This window comes from Piliocolobus tephrosceles, chromosome 6 (genome assembly GCF_002776525.5).
Source record: "Piliocolobus tephrosceles isolate RC106 chromosome 6, ASM277652v3, whole genome shotgun sequence".
NCBI classification, from domain to species: domain Eukaryota; kingdom Metazoa; phylum Chordata; class Mammalia; order Primates; family Cercopithecidae; genus Piliocolobus; species Piliocolobus tephrosceles.
The window spans coordinates 6850980-6867712 of NC_045439.1; the positions used below are offsets into that span (position 1 = coordinate 6850980).

Consider the following 16733-nt stretch of genomic DNA (forward strand, 5'->3'; position numbering starts at 1 on the left):
ATTAGAGTGAAGAAACATGCTCTTCTCATAATTTCCCCCAGTATTATTCAAAAATCATTTCCTTCTAAACTCCTATCTCAGTTTTTGGATCTGTGGATTACACTGAATAAACAGATTCCACAGCCTACTCATTCCAACGCCCTCTTTTGTACCTCAACAAATAAAAAGTCAAAAGAGATTTCTGGCTAATGTTGTTCTTGGTTATGCTTTTCCTCACTGGAGGTGATGACCGAATCATTCAGAAATTTGTTTTTGTGCTTTAAAATGCAAATGCAAGTCCATGGGAGGGAGGGATGTTTTGAAAACTCTTGCTCCTTGCATTATGATTTGTATATTAGAAATCCCATGATTTACCTTTTGGATGCCTGTTGACCACAGCTCACACAATATGCTCTGTTTCATAATGAAAATGGATTACTTAAAAAACAAACAAAGAAACAGTCAATTGGTGGGGGGAAAACTCAATGGAAGGGGTGCAGAAATTACTACTGTTCCTAATGGAGGGACACATCCTGTCCTCTGGCCATTTGGTGTGGCCATGTGACTTGCTGGAGCCAGTGTAACTTTGGTTGTGGCAAGGTGGGTTACTTCCTGGTGGGTGCATTTAACTGGTGCTGTGTCGCCATCTCTCTCAGCTGGCTGCAGTGACTGGCAAAACATGGGTCTTTACGGAAGCATCATGCTGGGCCACCGAGCAGGGACCTGCCCTGGGAGCGGAGAGGACGTCACCAGACCTGCAGTGGCCTTTGCATAAGGTAGAAGTGTACCTTTGTGGCATCGAGCCATTGAGATTTGTTTATGCCGGGGCATCCCGATCCCATTCTGACTTAAAGAGTAGGAAACAAAATAAAAACCAAAGAAGCTGTTTTGATGAAGGCAAAATTTTGAAATCAAAGTGCAAAAATTGGAAATTTGAAATGGGTATCTACAGGCGGCCTCTTACCTACCTCAGCAACCGGTTCCTATATTTTATTTTGACTGTGTGAATTTCAAGAAAAAAATAGTGAAATGGTTGCAAATGCTAAATGCAAAAGCTGTTAGCATTTGCAACCATTAGCTGTTTTTAATTTTTAAAATTTTGTTTTAAAAGCATGATAAATAAAAAATAAAAGCTATCTTGCTATCTCAAGAATGCTCCCTTAGAATTGACCCAATACTTTAAAACAACAGAAGTGGATAGCTTTCCTTTCCAAGCTGCATTTCTAACCTGCATCTCTTGTCATAGATGAAAAAGCCTGCGAGGGTACTTTCGACGCTGGCATGGGGCCCCTAGTCACGTGAATGTGTTCATTTGCTGCTTGGAGGTTCATGTGCCAAGTGAGTGCAGGGCTGGGAAGGTACCTGGGCCCTGCCTGACTTGGGACTTGGGACGTGTGTGCAGAGCCATGTACTGGCCTGTGAATGGGTAGCAGATAAGTGGGCGGATGCTAACAAATCAGCATCTCTCAGGCCACACTCAGAAGGGGGCCTGTCCTGGGTCACACAGTACCGAAGGCTCCAGCTACACCTGGACATGCCTGTAACATCCCACAGTTCGTAACTTCTGTGAGAAGGGTAGCGGTCTGGGGTGGTGCCACTCAAAGCTACTACCCAAGAAGGGTATCAGGGCATGGGTGCTCCAAGGGTTCAGGGTCCCCAGGGGCTGCAGAACTCAGGGAAGGTTCCCCGGAGAAGGCAGGCTTCCACTGCGCCTGGGTCCCTGGGGGAGGCAGGCCTCCACTGAGCCTGGACGATGGGACAAGTGGGAGACACCTCGGTGAAAGTGCTGGAGGGGCTCGACCTGTGCCTGGGAATCCGGCCTGAGCCCCAGCTCACCACGTCCTTGCTGGGTGACTGAGCTGGTCTCTCGTTCTCTCGGGCCTCAGTTTCCCCTGCTCCATAACATGGAGATCCCATGGGTTAGGAGTGTGGTGTGGACCTCAATGTAGGGGTGTCGTGAGGGGCACTGAAGGGGACTCCCCAGCTGCGGATTCCTCCTGTGTGTCCCCACCCCGTGCCCAGCCTCTGGTGAGAGGTTGCTGGATGCTGCTGAGGCTGAGTCCTTCAATATCACAGGTGCCTGGCACACCTGAAGTGCTGTTCAAAGGTTCATGCCTGGAGACCACCCATACGACACCCCTGAGGTTACAGGGTCACCTCTACTTTACAGATGAGACCGCCGAGGCTCAGAGAGGAGAGGGGCCTGCCTGTGTCCAGGGCCAGGGCACATGGGGCTGGGATCTTACCCAGCCCTCTGCGCCGGGGGGCTCTCACCCAGCCCTCCATGCGCGCCACAGGTTTTACAGTTGAGCCCTGAAACACTGCCAGGTCACCCCACAGAGCCCTGAAGGTGACAGTCTGTCCTTTGGACCCTCCTAACGGGGGCAGCAGTATCAGGCTTAGTCTCCCCTGTACCCTCCCAGCAACCCAGCCCCAGCAGTTGCCAAATCTCCCTGTGCCCTTCTCCGGGTCCCTCCTGTACTGTATGGACCTCACCCTCCCATCTCCCCAGCCTCCTCCCTGACCTCTGGGCCTCCAGATCCTCCTTCCAGTTCCTCCACCCACCTCACTGAAGCAAGCCATGTATCCTCCATCCCCGGCTCCAGAGCCTTCACTGGCTCCCTATCCCCAAGGGATGAACCTGCCAGTAACCATAAAGGAAGTGAAAACCCAGGCCACTTGCTGCCTCCAGCCTTAGCAACCACCGACGTCACATAAAACTGCCTCTTGCTCCTCAGGGACTCATGCCCTGCTACCACCCTATGTGCAGGCACCCAGAAGGCACAGGGCATGGAGTCCGGCTTGGACCCTCAGAGTGACCCAGGAAGGCCCAGCCCTTCACAGGGGCTGAGCCGCGGGGTACTTGATATGAGAACTCGGGGCATGTGTCCAGAGCCGTGTGCTGGCCTGTGGATGGTTGATACATAACCTCCCTGAGGTCACACATGAAGGAGGCCTGCCCTGGGTCACTCAGCACCAAAGGCTCCCACTACACCTGGACAGGCCTGTACAGCTTGGGACTCCTACGAGCAGGGCAGGGAACCACGTTGGCACCGTTCACCAGGTCATCTCAGGGGTGTTCCCATATCCCAGGGCCACTCCAGGCATCTCATACCCTTTCCAGCACTTGCCTGCCCTGAAATCCAGGGAAGGGACACCGTGCCAGGACCCCCTCCTCAGAGAGCAGTGCAACCTCCTTAGGGACAGGGATGGCATAAATTGGGGGACAGGGCCTTCTAGGAGAAACTGAGGTGAGAGCTGGGGATGGCCAGGACAGGAAGAGAAGGTGGACACTGCCCTGGTCCCTGGTGAGGGACCCACCGTGAGGTCTGGGGGAGCAAAAAGCTGGGGTGCTGTCTGGGTTCTAGGATGTCAGGGGGAATTGCGTGAGCAGTTGGGTGGCCCCACCAATGTTTGCAGGCCCTATCCTTGGAAAGCCATCCTTGACTTCTGGCAGAGAGAGGTACTCGGAGAGCCAAGTTCTTGGGGGCCTTTGGGGGAGGCCAGGGAGATGTCAGCTCACCCAGCTGAATGTCTTGGTGAGAATCAGAAGCTGCAGGGCATTGAGGGAGGTGATAAAGACAGGGGAACAACTTCCCAGCACACGCACATACAAAAGGCACCAGCAAGGGCAGCCATGTCTCACCACACGAACAGGGTGACTATGGCTCAGAGCTGGGCAGTGGGACTGGCGGAGGGTTACTTAGGAGGAGAGACAGGGTCACTCTGCTGGCTGAGCACTCCTGCAGGTTACAGGTCTGTCCTTACCATACCCTCTGCAGCAGGACAAATGCCCATCTGTCACAGAGGCTCAAAGAAGTTAAGTGACTCACCTAAGGCCACAGAGCTAGGGAGTGGTAGAGCTGGGATTTGAACCCTGGTCTCTGTGGACCTGCATTCATTGCTCTGCTGAAAACAGAACAGCCAGTTCTTCGGTGCTTAGGATTGTAAAGCTGCTTTGCTGGAAACTTTCCCAAGCATGGGGGCAGCTAATAGCACAGAGACCTGGATTCTCTTCCTGCAGATTCTGGCCAGAACAGGAGATGGGTAAATCACAAGGTCAAAGGCAGGAAAAGACAATCAACAGACCCAGGATGTGTAGAACCGGCATCTTCTGAGGCCCCATCTATGCCAGGCAGGTGCCGTGCACTTACAGGTCCTATTTTCAGACCCAGTGAGAGAACTGATGAACCCCCCATTTTAAAGATGAAGAAACTGAGGCTTAGTCAGGTGATGTAACCCTGCCCCTAAGAGACAGAGCCAAGCCTAGAATGCAGGCAACTGTAAAGGAAGCGCCTTTGCTGGCCAGGGTGTGTGGGCCGGTAGTTGATGCAGGCGAGTTCCTGCTATAAATACGGTGCTGACTCCCGGGTAACCTTAGCCCCAGCTCACCCACCCAGGCACAGAGCCATAAATCCAGGGGCCAGCCACCTCCTGCTGCGCTCCTGCTCTGCAGAAATCTCTTGACACCCTAACAAGGCACTACATTTTTCTCTACAGGTTGCAAGTTATTGAAGGCACTGTTGAGCTAGCTAACCCTGAAATGAGAGCTGCTTCTTCAGCAGCCAAAAAGTCCCACAAAATAGCCAGCCTCACCCTCCTTGGGTGTGCAGGTGGGACTCGCAGGAAGAGGGGCCTAACCCGGGTTCTGTGCTCACAGGCTCCGGGGAACTGGGTTTGAACCCCTGCTCTGCCATTGACCAGCTGGGTGACCTCACGTGTGCCTCTCTGAGCTTCAGTATTCTTAGTTACACGGTGGAGCTGATAGTCCCCACCTCCGGGTAATAAACAGAACAGCGTGTCCAGGACACAGCGGGTCCTCTGCTTCCCTCATCTCCCTCTCTAGGTTGTTTATTTATTGGTGAAATAATAACAGCTATAACCACTAACAATAAGCCTGGCATTATTTTAGGTGTGTTACATGCTGTTAGCCATTTAATCCTTATTGCACGTTGAGGAGTTAATGTCCCATTATTGTCCCCACTTAATGGATGAGGAAACTGAGGCACAGTGCCCTTGAGTAGTCTGCCCTGGGTCACACCGGTCACGAGTGGAGAGCTGAGAATGTTCCCACTGCCGACACAGGCTTGGGGATCAGTTACTGAAAACAGGTGAAAATATTTCACTGCAGTGTCCTTGGAGCAACCATTGGTTGCTGCTGGGCAGGAATCCTAGAAAGGCCTGAACTTCACACTGTGTGCTCCAAAAGGCCCCCTTCCTTGGCCCCCTTCTACCCATAAGTAAATATACCCTCCTGCACCAAGATGCCGCCCTTACTCCTGCCAGCCAGGTTGAATCCCAAACCCGCATATTAGAGACAAAAGACCTCACGTGGCATTCTATAGATGGGAAAAGCAAGCCCGGAGCCTGCCCAGGGCCACCTGCCCACCAGGGCAGACAGAGCCAGCCTGGAATCCAGGCCCCACCTCCCAGCCCAACCGGGCTGACCCTCTCCTAAACGGGGAAGGGACAGCGAGGCCCACATCACCTCTCAGCCTCCAGGCTGCGCACACACATGCACGCTCAGCGCCCATTCCTTTGCCCCGATGGGCTAAATATTGTCCTAGCCTTCCTGAAATACCCATCTCCATGCGGGTGGCTTTACAAGCTGCTAAAACCAGGGCCATGTCCCTGGTGGAGGGGGAGAGCTATTCCGGGTTAGCGTCAGGTGTGGGGCAGGGCCAGCCAGAAAGAGCTGTCTGCTGGCTCCCGGAGCTCCCGCGGCCCCGGCGGGCAATTCCTGGCAGCCAGGACAACTGGCACCCAGTGGAAGAAGGTGAGGTCAGGTCCCTTCTGTCAATGTACCCCTCCCCAACATACACACACACACACACACACACACACTCACACTCTCTGTTCCAAATCCTACCCAGCCAGGCCAAGGCGCTGGGACTGTTCATCAGTAACAGGGTACCTGCAGAGTGCTGTCACCCACAATCCGCCCACATCCCCCAGGAGGCCTTGATGTGTCCCAAGAGCCTCCGAGGTGGGGTTTTATGGAGAGTGAATCCACGTGCCAGCGACAATCGGTGGCTTACGAAGGTGGCCCTGCTAGAGGAGCCCAGACCTGGCTGCCCGGGCTGCCTGGGATGCCCATCTGCTGCCCGGGGTGCCCACCTGCTGCCAGCAAGCAGGGCCCTGAGCTCTCAGTGCACCCCAGGCACCAGCAGGTGCTTTCACACAATATCATAAATTTAATTTTCACAACCAACAGGGGGTTAGGACCACAATCTCCATTTTTACCTGGGGACACGGAGGCTCAGATAAGTTAAGTCACCTGCCCCAGATCACCCAGCCTGGAGGTGAAATAACTGGAATTTGAACCTGGACAGCCTGACTCCAGAGTCCCCCATGGAACCCCTGGATTCGGCTGTCCCCAGCCCCCATTCCGCCAAGGCTGGCTCTGAAACTGGCAGGAGCGGGGGGCAGCCAGCCAGGCACACGGGTGGCCAGTCCCCACCACAGCCTCTTGCCTCAGGCAGAGCAGAGGGCAGTGGGCAGACCCCAGAATCTGATCGCCTTTCCACCTGCCTGTATCCCTGGCCGTTTTCAACCTAGAGGATATGAGGCACACAGAGGGCCTGCCTGGTGCTGCTGGACCAGGGACTCAGAACGCCCAGAGGTCTCCGACTTAGGGAATCAGACGGAAGCTGTGTGCTCTCCCTGCCGATAAATGTTCACATACACTCATCTGCATGTGGTTCCAGCGGCCCACGGCACCCTGAGCCCACCCATGGGTCCCGCCACAGCCCCTGTCCCTCTGTCCTGGGTCAGCTCTGGCCCCGGCTGCCAGCCCTGGGAGAGCTTGAATCAGGCACAGCTTCCTGCACTGGCTCCACTGTGCAGTCAGCGGTGCAGCGGAACTTAGCTTTAAAGTCAAGCTCCCCCCTTCCAGCGGCACAGGCCCCCCAGGTGTTGGGCAAGGAGGAAGGGGGTCCAGCTCACAGCTGCCGGCAGCCTGTGGGGGCCCCAGTGCCCTCGGCGACTGGCGGCCTTGGCTCTGCAACCGGAGCCATGGTGGGTAAATATAGCGCTGCCACTCACCGGCTGAGGGGCCCTCGCCGTCCGACATGGTGTGGGAGATGGGCGGCCGGCTGGCCACCAGCCTGCAGGGTCACTCAGAGCCTCAGCGGCTGTCACCCACCCAGCAGGGCTTGGGGATCCTCCGTGTCCAGCTCCAGGCAGCGTCCCGCCCCGGCCGGCCTGGCCACCCCCCCATGCTGGGCTGGGCAGATAAGAGTGTGCTCAGTGCCAGCAGCCGGTGCGATTGGTGGATAAATCTGGGCACTGCCCTCCCCCGCCCAGGGCCTCTCTGGGGCAGCCCCAGGGTGTTACTTGAGAAGCCACTGTACCCCTAGGTGCTTGGTCAGTCCCCAAGACCCCAGCTCCTTCCAAAGAGTTTTCCTTGGAAACGGTTCCACCCAGCCAGCAAGGGACATTTATGGACATTTAGGGAAGGAGAATAACAAGTGATACCACCACTGAGGACATGGCCGGGACTAGGAGCTATGTGAAGTGCGGCCACCCATCATCTCACTCTGCGCTCCAGAGCTGCCGCGACCATCGTGTCCATGTCACAGAGGGGTTAAGCGACCCACCCAAGGCCAGCGGGTCCCTACGGGGCGTGAGCAGGATCTGGAGCCAGGCTGTCTGTCTCCAAGGCTGCAGGAAGGGCCATGCCTTGCCTTTGATTGTTTGGCCAACAGCAGCCAGCACTTCAGGCATCTACTGTGTGCTGAGTGAGCCACGAGTTGAGGGTCGACAGGGGATGGAGACGGGGTCCCCGGGGTAGCCATGTGGTCCTGGCACAGTGTGGGTGCTCAGGAAATACTGGTTGAAAGAATGCACTCCAGCAAGCTCTTAGTATGCTCTTGTTGTGTACCTGGCTCAGAGCCAATCCATCCCCTCCCCTGGTCCCCACAAAGTACAGGGCAGAACCTGCCAAGGGCTGGAGATCCCAGAGGCATCACCCCAGGGCTGAGTCTGCTGCCCACCCCCTCCACCAGGCTCTAGGTCTACCCAGTTCTGTATGCAGAGACCAGAGGGAGTGAAATGGCTTAAAGAGAAGGGAGAGAAACTCAATCCGAGAGCTCCAGGAGGGCTTCCTGGAAGAGCTGGCATTTGAGTTATCTTTAAGTGAAAATAAAGTCTGTTCTTTTTCTTTCTTTCTTTTCTTTTCTTTTCTTTCTTTTTTTTTTTTTTGCCACAGGGTCACTCTGGGGTGCAGTGGTACGATCACAGCTCACGGCAGCCTCAACCTCCTGGGCTCAGGTGATTCTCCCGCTTCAGTCTCCCTAGCTGAGCCCACAGGTCTGCGCCACCACACCTAGCTAACTATTTTTTGTAGAGAGGGGGGTCTCACCATGTTGCTGTGAATGGTCTTGAATTCCCTAGCTCAAGCAATTCTCATGCTTCGGCCTCCCAAAGTGCTGGGATTATAGGTGTGAGCCACTGTGCTCAGTCCAGAAAGTTTTTTTGTTTTTGTTTTTGTTTTAAGATGGAGTCTTGCTGTTGCCCAGGCTGGAGTACAGTGGCGCCATCTCAGCTCACTGCAACCTCCACCTCCTGGGTTCAAGCAATTCTCCTGCCTCAGCCTCCTGAGTAGCTGGGATTACAGGCACCTGCCACCATGCCCTGCTAATTTTTGTATTTTTCGTAGAGACGAGGTTTCACCATGTTGGCCAAGCTGATATCGAACTCCTGACCTCAAGTGATCCCAAAATGCCTCGGCCTCCCAAAGTGCTGGGATTACAGGCATGAGCCACCGCACCCAGCCCAGAAAGTTTTTTGAAGGGAATAGAGGGTGTTCTAGGAAGAGAAGCCAGCAGGTGCGGAGGTGAGAAGGCCCAGCTGAAGAGTGGCAGGGGTCTCTGGCAGGGCTGGAGGTTGCAGCAAGCCTGAGAAGAAGGATGTTGCTTATGGCAGGGGAGGCCTCAGGGCTAGGGAAGTCAGAGGAGGCTTCCTGGAGGAGGGGGCAGATGCTGGCGCTGAGGATACATAAGCCTCAGGAAAATGAGAAGCGGGCGGAGCAGTGTGCTGAGGCATCCTGGCAGCTCTTCCATCTGCACTGAGGCCTTTCCTGGCTCAGGGACCTGGGGAGTGAAGGCAGGAGGACGAGGCCTCCATGTTTCCAAAGGAAGCCCTATCTGTGGGTGGGGTGAGGAGGAGGGCTGTGAAGTCACAGCCTCTACTCTTCACCCCTGCACTGGCCATCAGAGAGAAAGAACTGAATCCCTATGGTATAGGCGTTTGCCTGTGCTGTTCCCTTGGCCTAGGAGTTCTCTGTCCTCCTCTTTCCATGGGAAGCCGTGGCTGCCCCTAAAGGCAGCTCAAGGGCCCTGCTCCTTTTCCACTTGCCCCACACTCCACTCTGCCAACTCCAGCCTCGCTGTGGTTAGTCCTGGCTGTGTCCACCTCTTGGTTGGCTCTTGCTGCCCTGTCAGATAATGAGCTCACCGTCACTGAGGGTATTCAAGCAGGGCTGGGCAGCTGCTGGATGGGGACACAGCAGAGGGAGCTCAAGCATCATGTAGGGTTAGATTAAAGGGCTGTGGGCTCCCTCCCAGGTGACCAACTTGTCCCATTTCCCTGGGACTTTCCCTGTTTTAGCACTGAATGTCCTCCATGGATCCTGGAAACTGCCCCCCGGCCAGCTTCAGACAAACCAGAACTGGTGGCCATCCTGAGTCCCTCCTAACTGAAGTTTTTGTTCCTCCTAACTGAAATTTTTATTTTAAGAGAAAAAAGAGAAAGACAAAGCCAGACATCCCTGAACTGTCTCCTCCACCCCGAAAATTCCCCTCCTCCCTCTGCAACCCTAGGTGTTGGATTCCAGGACAACTCTGGGGGCAGGGCGGGGGTGAAAGCCCGGTGCTCTGTGCCTTGGGCTGGGTTGTGGGCTGAGGTGAGGGGGCAGCAGGGAGAAAATCAGATGCAGGTCAGCAAAGAGAGAAGCCCAGTGACTTCCCCTGCAAAGTGGGAGAAGCCCCACCTGCCCGGCTGTGGGCTGCACTGAGATAGCTCTGCAGCACTTGGCAGACTTCAGGTATGCACAGGTGGCTTCTGTATCCCCGGGGAGGGGGTGTGACCAGGGAAGGAATGGCATGAGTCCCTCGCTGGGCACCTCTACTCTGCCTCGGCGCGGCAGCTGGTGTCAGGCACTGGAGGGAGTGGGAGGCATGGACTGGGGGCTGACCTGTCTCCTAGGCAGGTCCCACCCCACCGTATGGGCTTCACACATTGTGGCCCCTCTTGGTGCCTGCTGTCCGGCACACCCAGGCCCACGGGTCAATGCCAGGCAGGGCCTGTGGCCACATCTCGGGTCTCAACTCCTGTCACCCTTGCTCTGGGCTCCCTGGGATGGGCTAGCCTGATGGAGAGGCACGCCGTGGGACAGAGGGGACCAGTGCTGACCCCCCAGGAACCCCCATGAGACTGCCAGAGTCCAACCCGGGGTTCTACAGGTGTGGGATGCATCCTGGTGCTGGACAAACAGTGGGGCTGCAGAAAAGAGCCCTGCCACACCACCCACCTCCCCAACAGAGGCCTCACCTTGACCCAAGCGGGCTGTGGGACCAGGGCTGGGAGGAGCCTGGTGTCAGATGAACCCAGGTCAAATCCCAGCTCCAGCAGCCTTCCTGGGTGATGGGGACAAGCCTGGCCCCAGCCTCGGTTTCTTGCCTAGAAGGGGTGATGCCCATCGGGGCTGTGGTGAAGATTAAACCAGGGCAAGATGCCACGGAGGGGCATTCCACTTCCCCACCCTGCAGCCATCTGTCTGCCTGCCCCTGCGTCTCACCCAAGCAGACCGCCCAGTGTCCACTGGCTGGAGCTGGCTCCCCGCGGCAGGCCACTTCCCCTTCCTGTCCGCGGCAGGCCACTTCCCCTTCCTGTCCGCGGCAGGCCATTTCCCCTTCCTGTGTCTGGCCCCAAGTCCCTTCCTGTTTTCTTTACCATGGGAACATGTGTTGGGAATAAACAGCCTGAGTCCCCTGCTCCCGAGGCCACTGCACACGTGCAAGAATGTGTGTTTAAGTGGATGTGTGTGGTGATGCCTGTGTGTTCACTGGTACACGTGCACAGGTGCAGTGGGCATGTGTGGAAGTGTGTGCACGCAAAATGTGTGTAAGTGAACACGTGTGATGCACGTGTGTGTGCCTAGGTGGATGGCAGTGGGCACGTGTGTGGGAGAGTGTGTGTGTGTGAGAATGGGTGTGTGTGCCCATACAAGCTTGTGATGTCCACACATGGGAGTGTGTCTGTGTGGCGGGTGTGTGTGTGTACATGATGCGTCTCCTGCAGCTCACCCTGAAGCCACAACCGTTTGTGTGCCCGCTGGCCCCCAAGGGCTCACCTATGTCTGATTTAGCTGGTCTCAATAGCTACTCCATGGTCACCACGACGGGGCAGCTGCTGCCGGGGCCTGAACAAACCTTGGGGGCAGCCTCTCAGGGCCCACAGGCTTGTGGGTAGAGGAGCGCTGGTGAAGGAACTGAGGTTAGGAAGGGCAGGTGGTCAGGGAGGACCTCTGAGAGTCATTCATGCAGAGACCTGGGAGGTGACGAATGGGGGTGAGGACGGATAGGACAAGACGGGCCTGGCGGTGGGAAAGAGCTGGGGCACCCAGGAATGGTTCGAGATGGCTGGACAGTGGTGTGAAATCTGGTCGGGCAGGAGTTGGGGCCATTGGAAGGGCATGGGGCAAGGGGAGGGGCACACATATACTGATGCCTGTGGGGCCCAGCCCAGAGCCAGTGCCCTTCCTGGGTTCCCTGTGACATCACAGCATCATGCCGCTTAACCAGGGGAGGCCCTGCAGTGACTGCTCACCGACGGTGTGCCCAGGCCCCTCCCCTGCTGCCACCGCCTGGAGGAAGGCCGGCCCCTGGGTTCCCACACTGTTTGGCCAGCCAGCACCAGCACTGGCGGGAAAGTGTCCCTGGAGGGACAGAGGAGGGTCAATGATCAAAGGTGGAGAGGCAGCCAAGCATGGTGTGGGTCAGGAAAGAGGCCCCGCTTCCCACCCATGCCTCCTCCCACCGCTGGCACCTGCTGCCCCGCACTCACCTGGCCCTGGCTGGGCCTCAGGAGTGCAGCCTCCCCCTGCTGGAGACCCCTCAGCCTTGGGTTCCCCCTGTACACAGAGTCAGGACAGGTGGGGAGCAGGGAGTCTCACGTGGGGCCTTGGTGGCCACAACTTGAAGGACACTGGATGTCCGCATTGGATGGCCCCAAGCTCCTGGCTGTGTGGCTTGGGCAGGTTAGCCCGTCTCGCTGGATGTGGGGTGAGGACAGAACGCAGGCCACACGGCAGGGTCCTAGCCCGTGGCAATCCGTCTCATGTTCGTCCACTGCCTTGGGTTGAAAGAGACACCTCCATATAGTCCAGGTCAGGCCTGACACACCAGCTCCACACAGAGCCTGAGACAGACACGGATATGGAGACTCACCCGCACAGCCTCACACACAGGGGCCAGATACCCGGAGACTAAGGAACAGGAACACAGAGAGGTACGGAGAGACACAGAGACACATATGTGCACGTGGGGCTCACACGCACACACACACACACGCACCTGCTCCAGCATAGCTCTGCGAGCTGGTTCCAAACACCCAGGGCCCCTTGTCCAGCCCAGGCACCCCTGATAGACCGCTGCCTGGGTGGCCTTGGGCAACACTCCCGGCGTCCAGGCTCCCAGCCAGGAAAGAAAGCCGCAAGGCCTGTGCAGCTGCACCTGGTGTCCCTGGGCTGAGGGTGTGGGCAGCTCCTGGCTTCCTCGGGCTAACCCCTTACCTCTGGGGTGGCAGCCAAAAAGCCACTGTCATTTGGGAGGGGGCAGGGGGGCAGGGAGGCCATGGGGAGGCCTCCCAGGCTCAGGCTCCTGGGCTCAACAGCAGGGGCAAGGGCCCCAGGGACACCCCTTTCCACCCTCTACCCTCTGGCCCTGAGATGGGGCAGGCCGCACCTCTTGGAGCCTCGTCTGTAGCACAGGGTACCTGGAGGTACAGTAAAGCTGGCTCAGGGCTGGCCGCACAGTGCGCCCAACAGGTGAGGTGCAATGCCAGTGAAGCATGACTTGAATCATCCGGGCTCCTCACCCAGTGTCTGCCACTGGCCGACGGGCTCTTGCCCAGGGCACTCCTGTGCCGCCTGCTGCTCATGCCGGTCCCTGCCTGGCCTCGCCCTGGGCCCATGGAGCCCCATCCAGGGCAGGCTCCAAACGGGATGCAGCTGGCAGGTGTCCTGCACAGGGACCTGCAGCCTTGCCCTTGGCACCCAGAATTAGCAGGCTGCCTCCCGTGGGGTGGGGGGACCGCTCTGCCTGGCCACCCGGGGTCTCGTCCCCGCAGGGGCTGCCCAAGAAATGAGCACCAGGAGGGTGACTATGGTTTCCTCTGGTGAGAAGGATTTACGGGGGAGAGGCTGTGTTCCAGAAGAAATGAGTGTTTTTAAAGCTCCAGGCCAAGGCAGGGACTTGACTCTGTCCCTCCCCACCCCTGGCCCTGGATTCAGAGAAATGACCCTTCCTCCCACTGTGCGTCCCCTTCCGTCTGCCAGAAATACCCCGGTGACTGCGGGGAGGGTGCGCCTGCGGGCTGGGGGGTATTTTTGGACATCCAGAGATGCCTGAGGCTGTCTGGAGCCTGGGGTGAGGTCTGGAGCCCGGGTGAGGTCTGGGCAGATGTGAATAGAGTCCCGCCAACTGACTCTGGACCAGCATAAAGCGCGCAGTGCGCTCTCGGCCAGGAGTGCCAGGAGGGGCCGGCTCAGGATTCTGCCAAGTCCCATCCAGAACCTTCCCAGCTGGGCAGCTAATTGCTGGGACACAGGGCATGGTCCTCTGTCTATCCACATTGGCTGTCACTGACGCCCAGCAGAGCCACCGCCTCCAGCCCCAGCACCCAGAGCATAGAGGAAGAAAACCTCCCACCTGGCCATGGCTGGGCCAAGGCTCTCACCCCACGCCCGGCAGCCTAAGGTTCCTGAAGCCACCCCCAACCCAGCCTAGGCCCTTAGGTACCCCAGAGGGCTGGGCCAGCTCAGGGTCTCCAGCCGCAGGTCGCTAGGGCAGAGGGCAGGGAGGTGTCCAAAGGTTTTCAGAGTTCAGCAGCTCAGCCCTGGGGAAGCTGGTGCCTGGGGAAGGTAGGCCCTCAGGGATGTGCAGGCTGGAAGCCTCCTGCGGGCATGCGAGTGTAGATTAAACACGTCCAGGTTTACAGTGCAGGGGGACAGACTCAGAAAAGGCCGCCATTGGCCGAGGTCACACGGGAGGGAGTGGCAGAGCAGGGCGGGGCCCGGAGCCTCCGGAGCCGCCTAGCGAGGGCATCCCCCGGCCTCCCCGGAGGCCGCAGTAGCCTGCGCGCACTTCCCGCCAGAGCTGCGCGCTCCCGCCCGGCGCGTCCCCGGCCGGCCTGCCAGCTCCCCAGCCTTAGGCCCGGCTCCCCCAGCAGCTGCCACACCTCACCGCGCCTCGGGAGCCCCATCTGTGAAATGGGGGTGGCTATTCCACCTCCACGTCCTGGCCAGAGCCTGCCACTGCCGACCCCCGGCCTCCCGCCTGACTCCGCCTCCGGGAGCGGGACTGGCGTCCCCTCGGCCCACCCACTCCGCGCCTCAGGACCCTCCGCGGCTGGGGCCGACGCCGCCCGCTAGGCCTGGGCGGGAGGGCGAGCCCGCGCTCTGCGCCAGCGCGCCACCGTGCGGCTCTTCCGGGGACTGCGCCGCCTTGCCTGCAGGAAAGCCTCCCTTCCCTGCAGGTGACAATGACCAGAGTCACAGTGTCAGAGCGCGACCCACGTATGGACACTAATTCCCCACCAACCCTAGGAAGTGGTCCTGTTATTTGTCCTCCCTTACAGAAGGGGAAACTGAGGCCCAGGCAGGTGGGAGCAAGATTTGACCCCAGGTCGCCTAGCTGCATAGCCTTGGGTTTAATCCTATCCGTCTTGCCTGGGTCCGGGAGGTCAGCTTCACCTGGACTGGCGGCACCCGCCCATGCACATTGGGATCTCCTGGGAGACTTGAAAACAGTTGGACTGGGCGCGGTGGCTCATGCCTGTAATCCCAACACTTTGGGAGGCCAAGGTGTGTGGATCATCTGAGGTCAGGAGTTCAAGACCAGCCTGGCCAACATGGTGAAACCCCATCTCTACTAAAAAAAAAATACAAAAATTAGCCGGGCGTCGTGGCACATGCTTGTAATCCCAGCTACTCAGGAGGCAGAGGCAGGGGAATCTCTTAAACTCGGGAGGCGGAGGTTGTAGTGAGCAGAGATTGTGCCACTGCACTCCAGCCTGGGCAATAAGAGTAAGAAAAAAAAAAAAAAAAAAAAAAAAAAGAAAGAAAGAAAGAAAGAAAAAGAAAAGAAAAAAAGAAAAGTTTCTGAGCCCCACCCCAGAGGCTGATTCACCTGGCCCGGGGGGCTCCCCCATGCAGCCTGGACTGAGAGCCACCTGCCCCTCACAGAAAGCCCAGTCTATGGAAGAGGAAGTGGCTCAGAAAGGAAGGGCAGGATGGCCCCACTGGCAGTGACAGCGGGGCTGGGGGGTTCTGGCTCTGCACTTCCCAGCCATCTGGGATTCCTGGAGGGTGCAGAAGACAAACCCAGGCCTGCAGGGATAGAGCATGCTGAGCCTGTGGAAGGCCACTGGATGTGAAGGGCCACGGGTTTAAGTGCTGACTCCACTATGGCCCAGCTGTGGCTGTGGCCTTGACTTCCCCTTCTGTGAAATGGGGCATAGTTGGCTCCTGTTTCCTGGCAGGATTTGAAGAAATCATGGTGTGGAGGCTCAGGCTCAGCAACGGACGGATATTTGCCAGGTCAGGGGCTGGTCAAGCCGGGAACTTGAAGTCTCCGGAGGGAGCCGATCCCCTGGGCCCCTCCAGACAATGCTGGGTTGTGTCGCTGCAGTACTGTGGCCGGTGGCCTGTGGTCCTTTTAGATGGACTGTGAAGGAGGTGCTGTCCTATGGGGACCAGGTCCAGCCACAGCAGGAGGCAGAGGGCATGGACTGTGGGAAGCGGGGGCTGGCATGTGGGTACTGATGAACCTCAGAGAAGGGCTGCAGAGGGCAGGGGAGGGGGGCACAGCAGAGCAGGTCGGGGAACAGTGCCCGGCTGGGGGCTTGGGAACAGGATGCTGGGAGACAGCAGCATTTGGGGTGGCTGTGGGAAGGGGCTGCTTCTGGCCAGGGGTGAGTTTGATCTGGAGGCTGAGCCCGGGCATACCATTCTCAGAATGGGTGGTGAGTTTGGGGCCCCCCAGACAGGGAGCTGGAAATGGAGGGGTTGGCCAGGTACCCACGTGGTCAGGCGAGGTGCTAGGGGAGCAGGAGGACCCTCTCTTTGCAAGAACACTGCAGTTCTGGAGGCGTCTTGGGGGCCCAACCCTCTGCCCAGAGGCTGGGGTGTGCATTCTCAGGACCCACCTGGGCTGGGGAAGAGGGGCAGGCTGGGAACCCAAACACTTGTCTCCTCCATTCTCAGAGCCACCCCAGCCCCACCTGTACTGAGCATGTCACTTACGCCCCTGAGTCTCAGTTTCCTCATCTGCTTGATGGGACCATCCCTTGGAGCTACCATTCAAGACTGTGGCAAGGACCGAAGGAGGCCGACAGTGCACATCAGGGGCCAGCACACATCTGTGCCTTCCCTGTGTGGGGAGGGGTCTTTCCAGGGGGCACATGGCCCAGGCAGGGGAGAGGGCAGCTTTTTTTTTTCTTTTTTTTAAGATGGAGTCTGACTGTCGCCCAGG

At 57.8% G+C, this 16733-nt stretch overlaps 1 protein-coding gene across 1 annotated transcript in view; it reads right to left on the bottom strand.

The window, feature by feature from the left end:
• The window catches only part of EML1 (EMAP like 1), a 207151-nt gene extending 198748 nt beyond the window's left edge, over positions 1-8403 (bottom strand). The window contains exon 1 of the mRNA XM_031935739.1: positions 7024-8403. Within this exon, the coding sequence (XP_031791599.1) occupies positions 7024-7051 (28 nt within the window). The 5' untranslated portion in view covers positions 7052-8403. The remainder of the gene's footprint in view (positions 1-7023) is intronic.
• Between the last annotated feature and the right edge of the window lie 8330 nt (positions 8404-16733).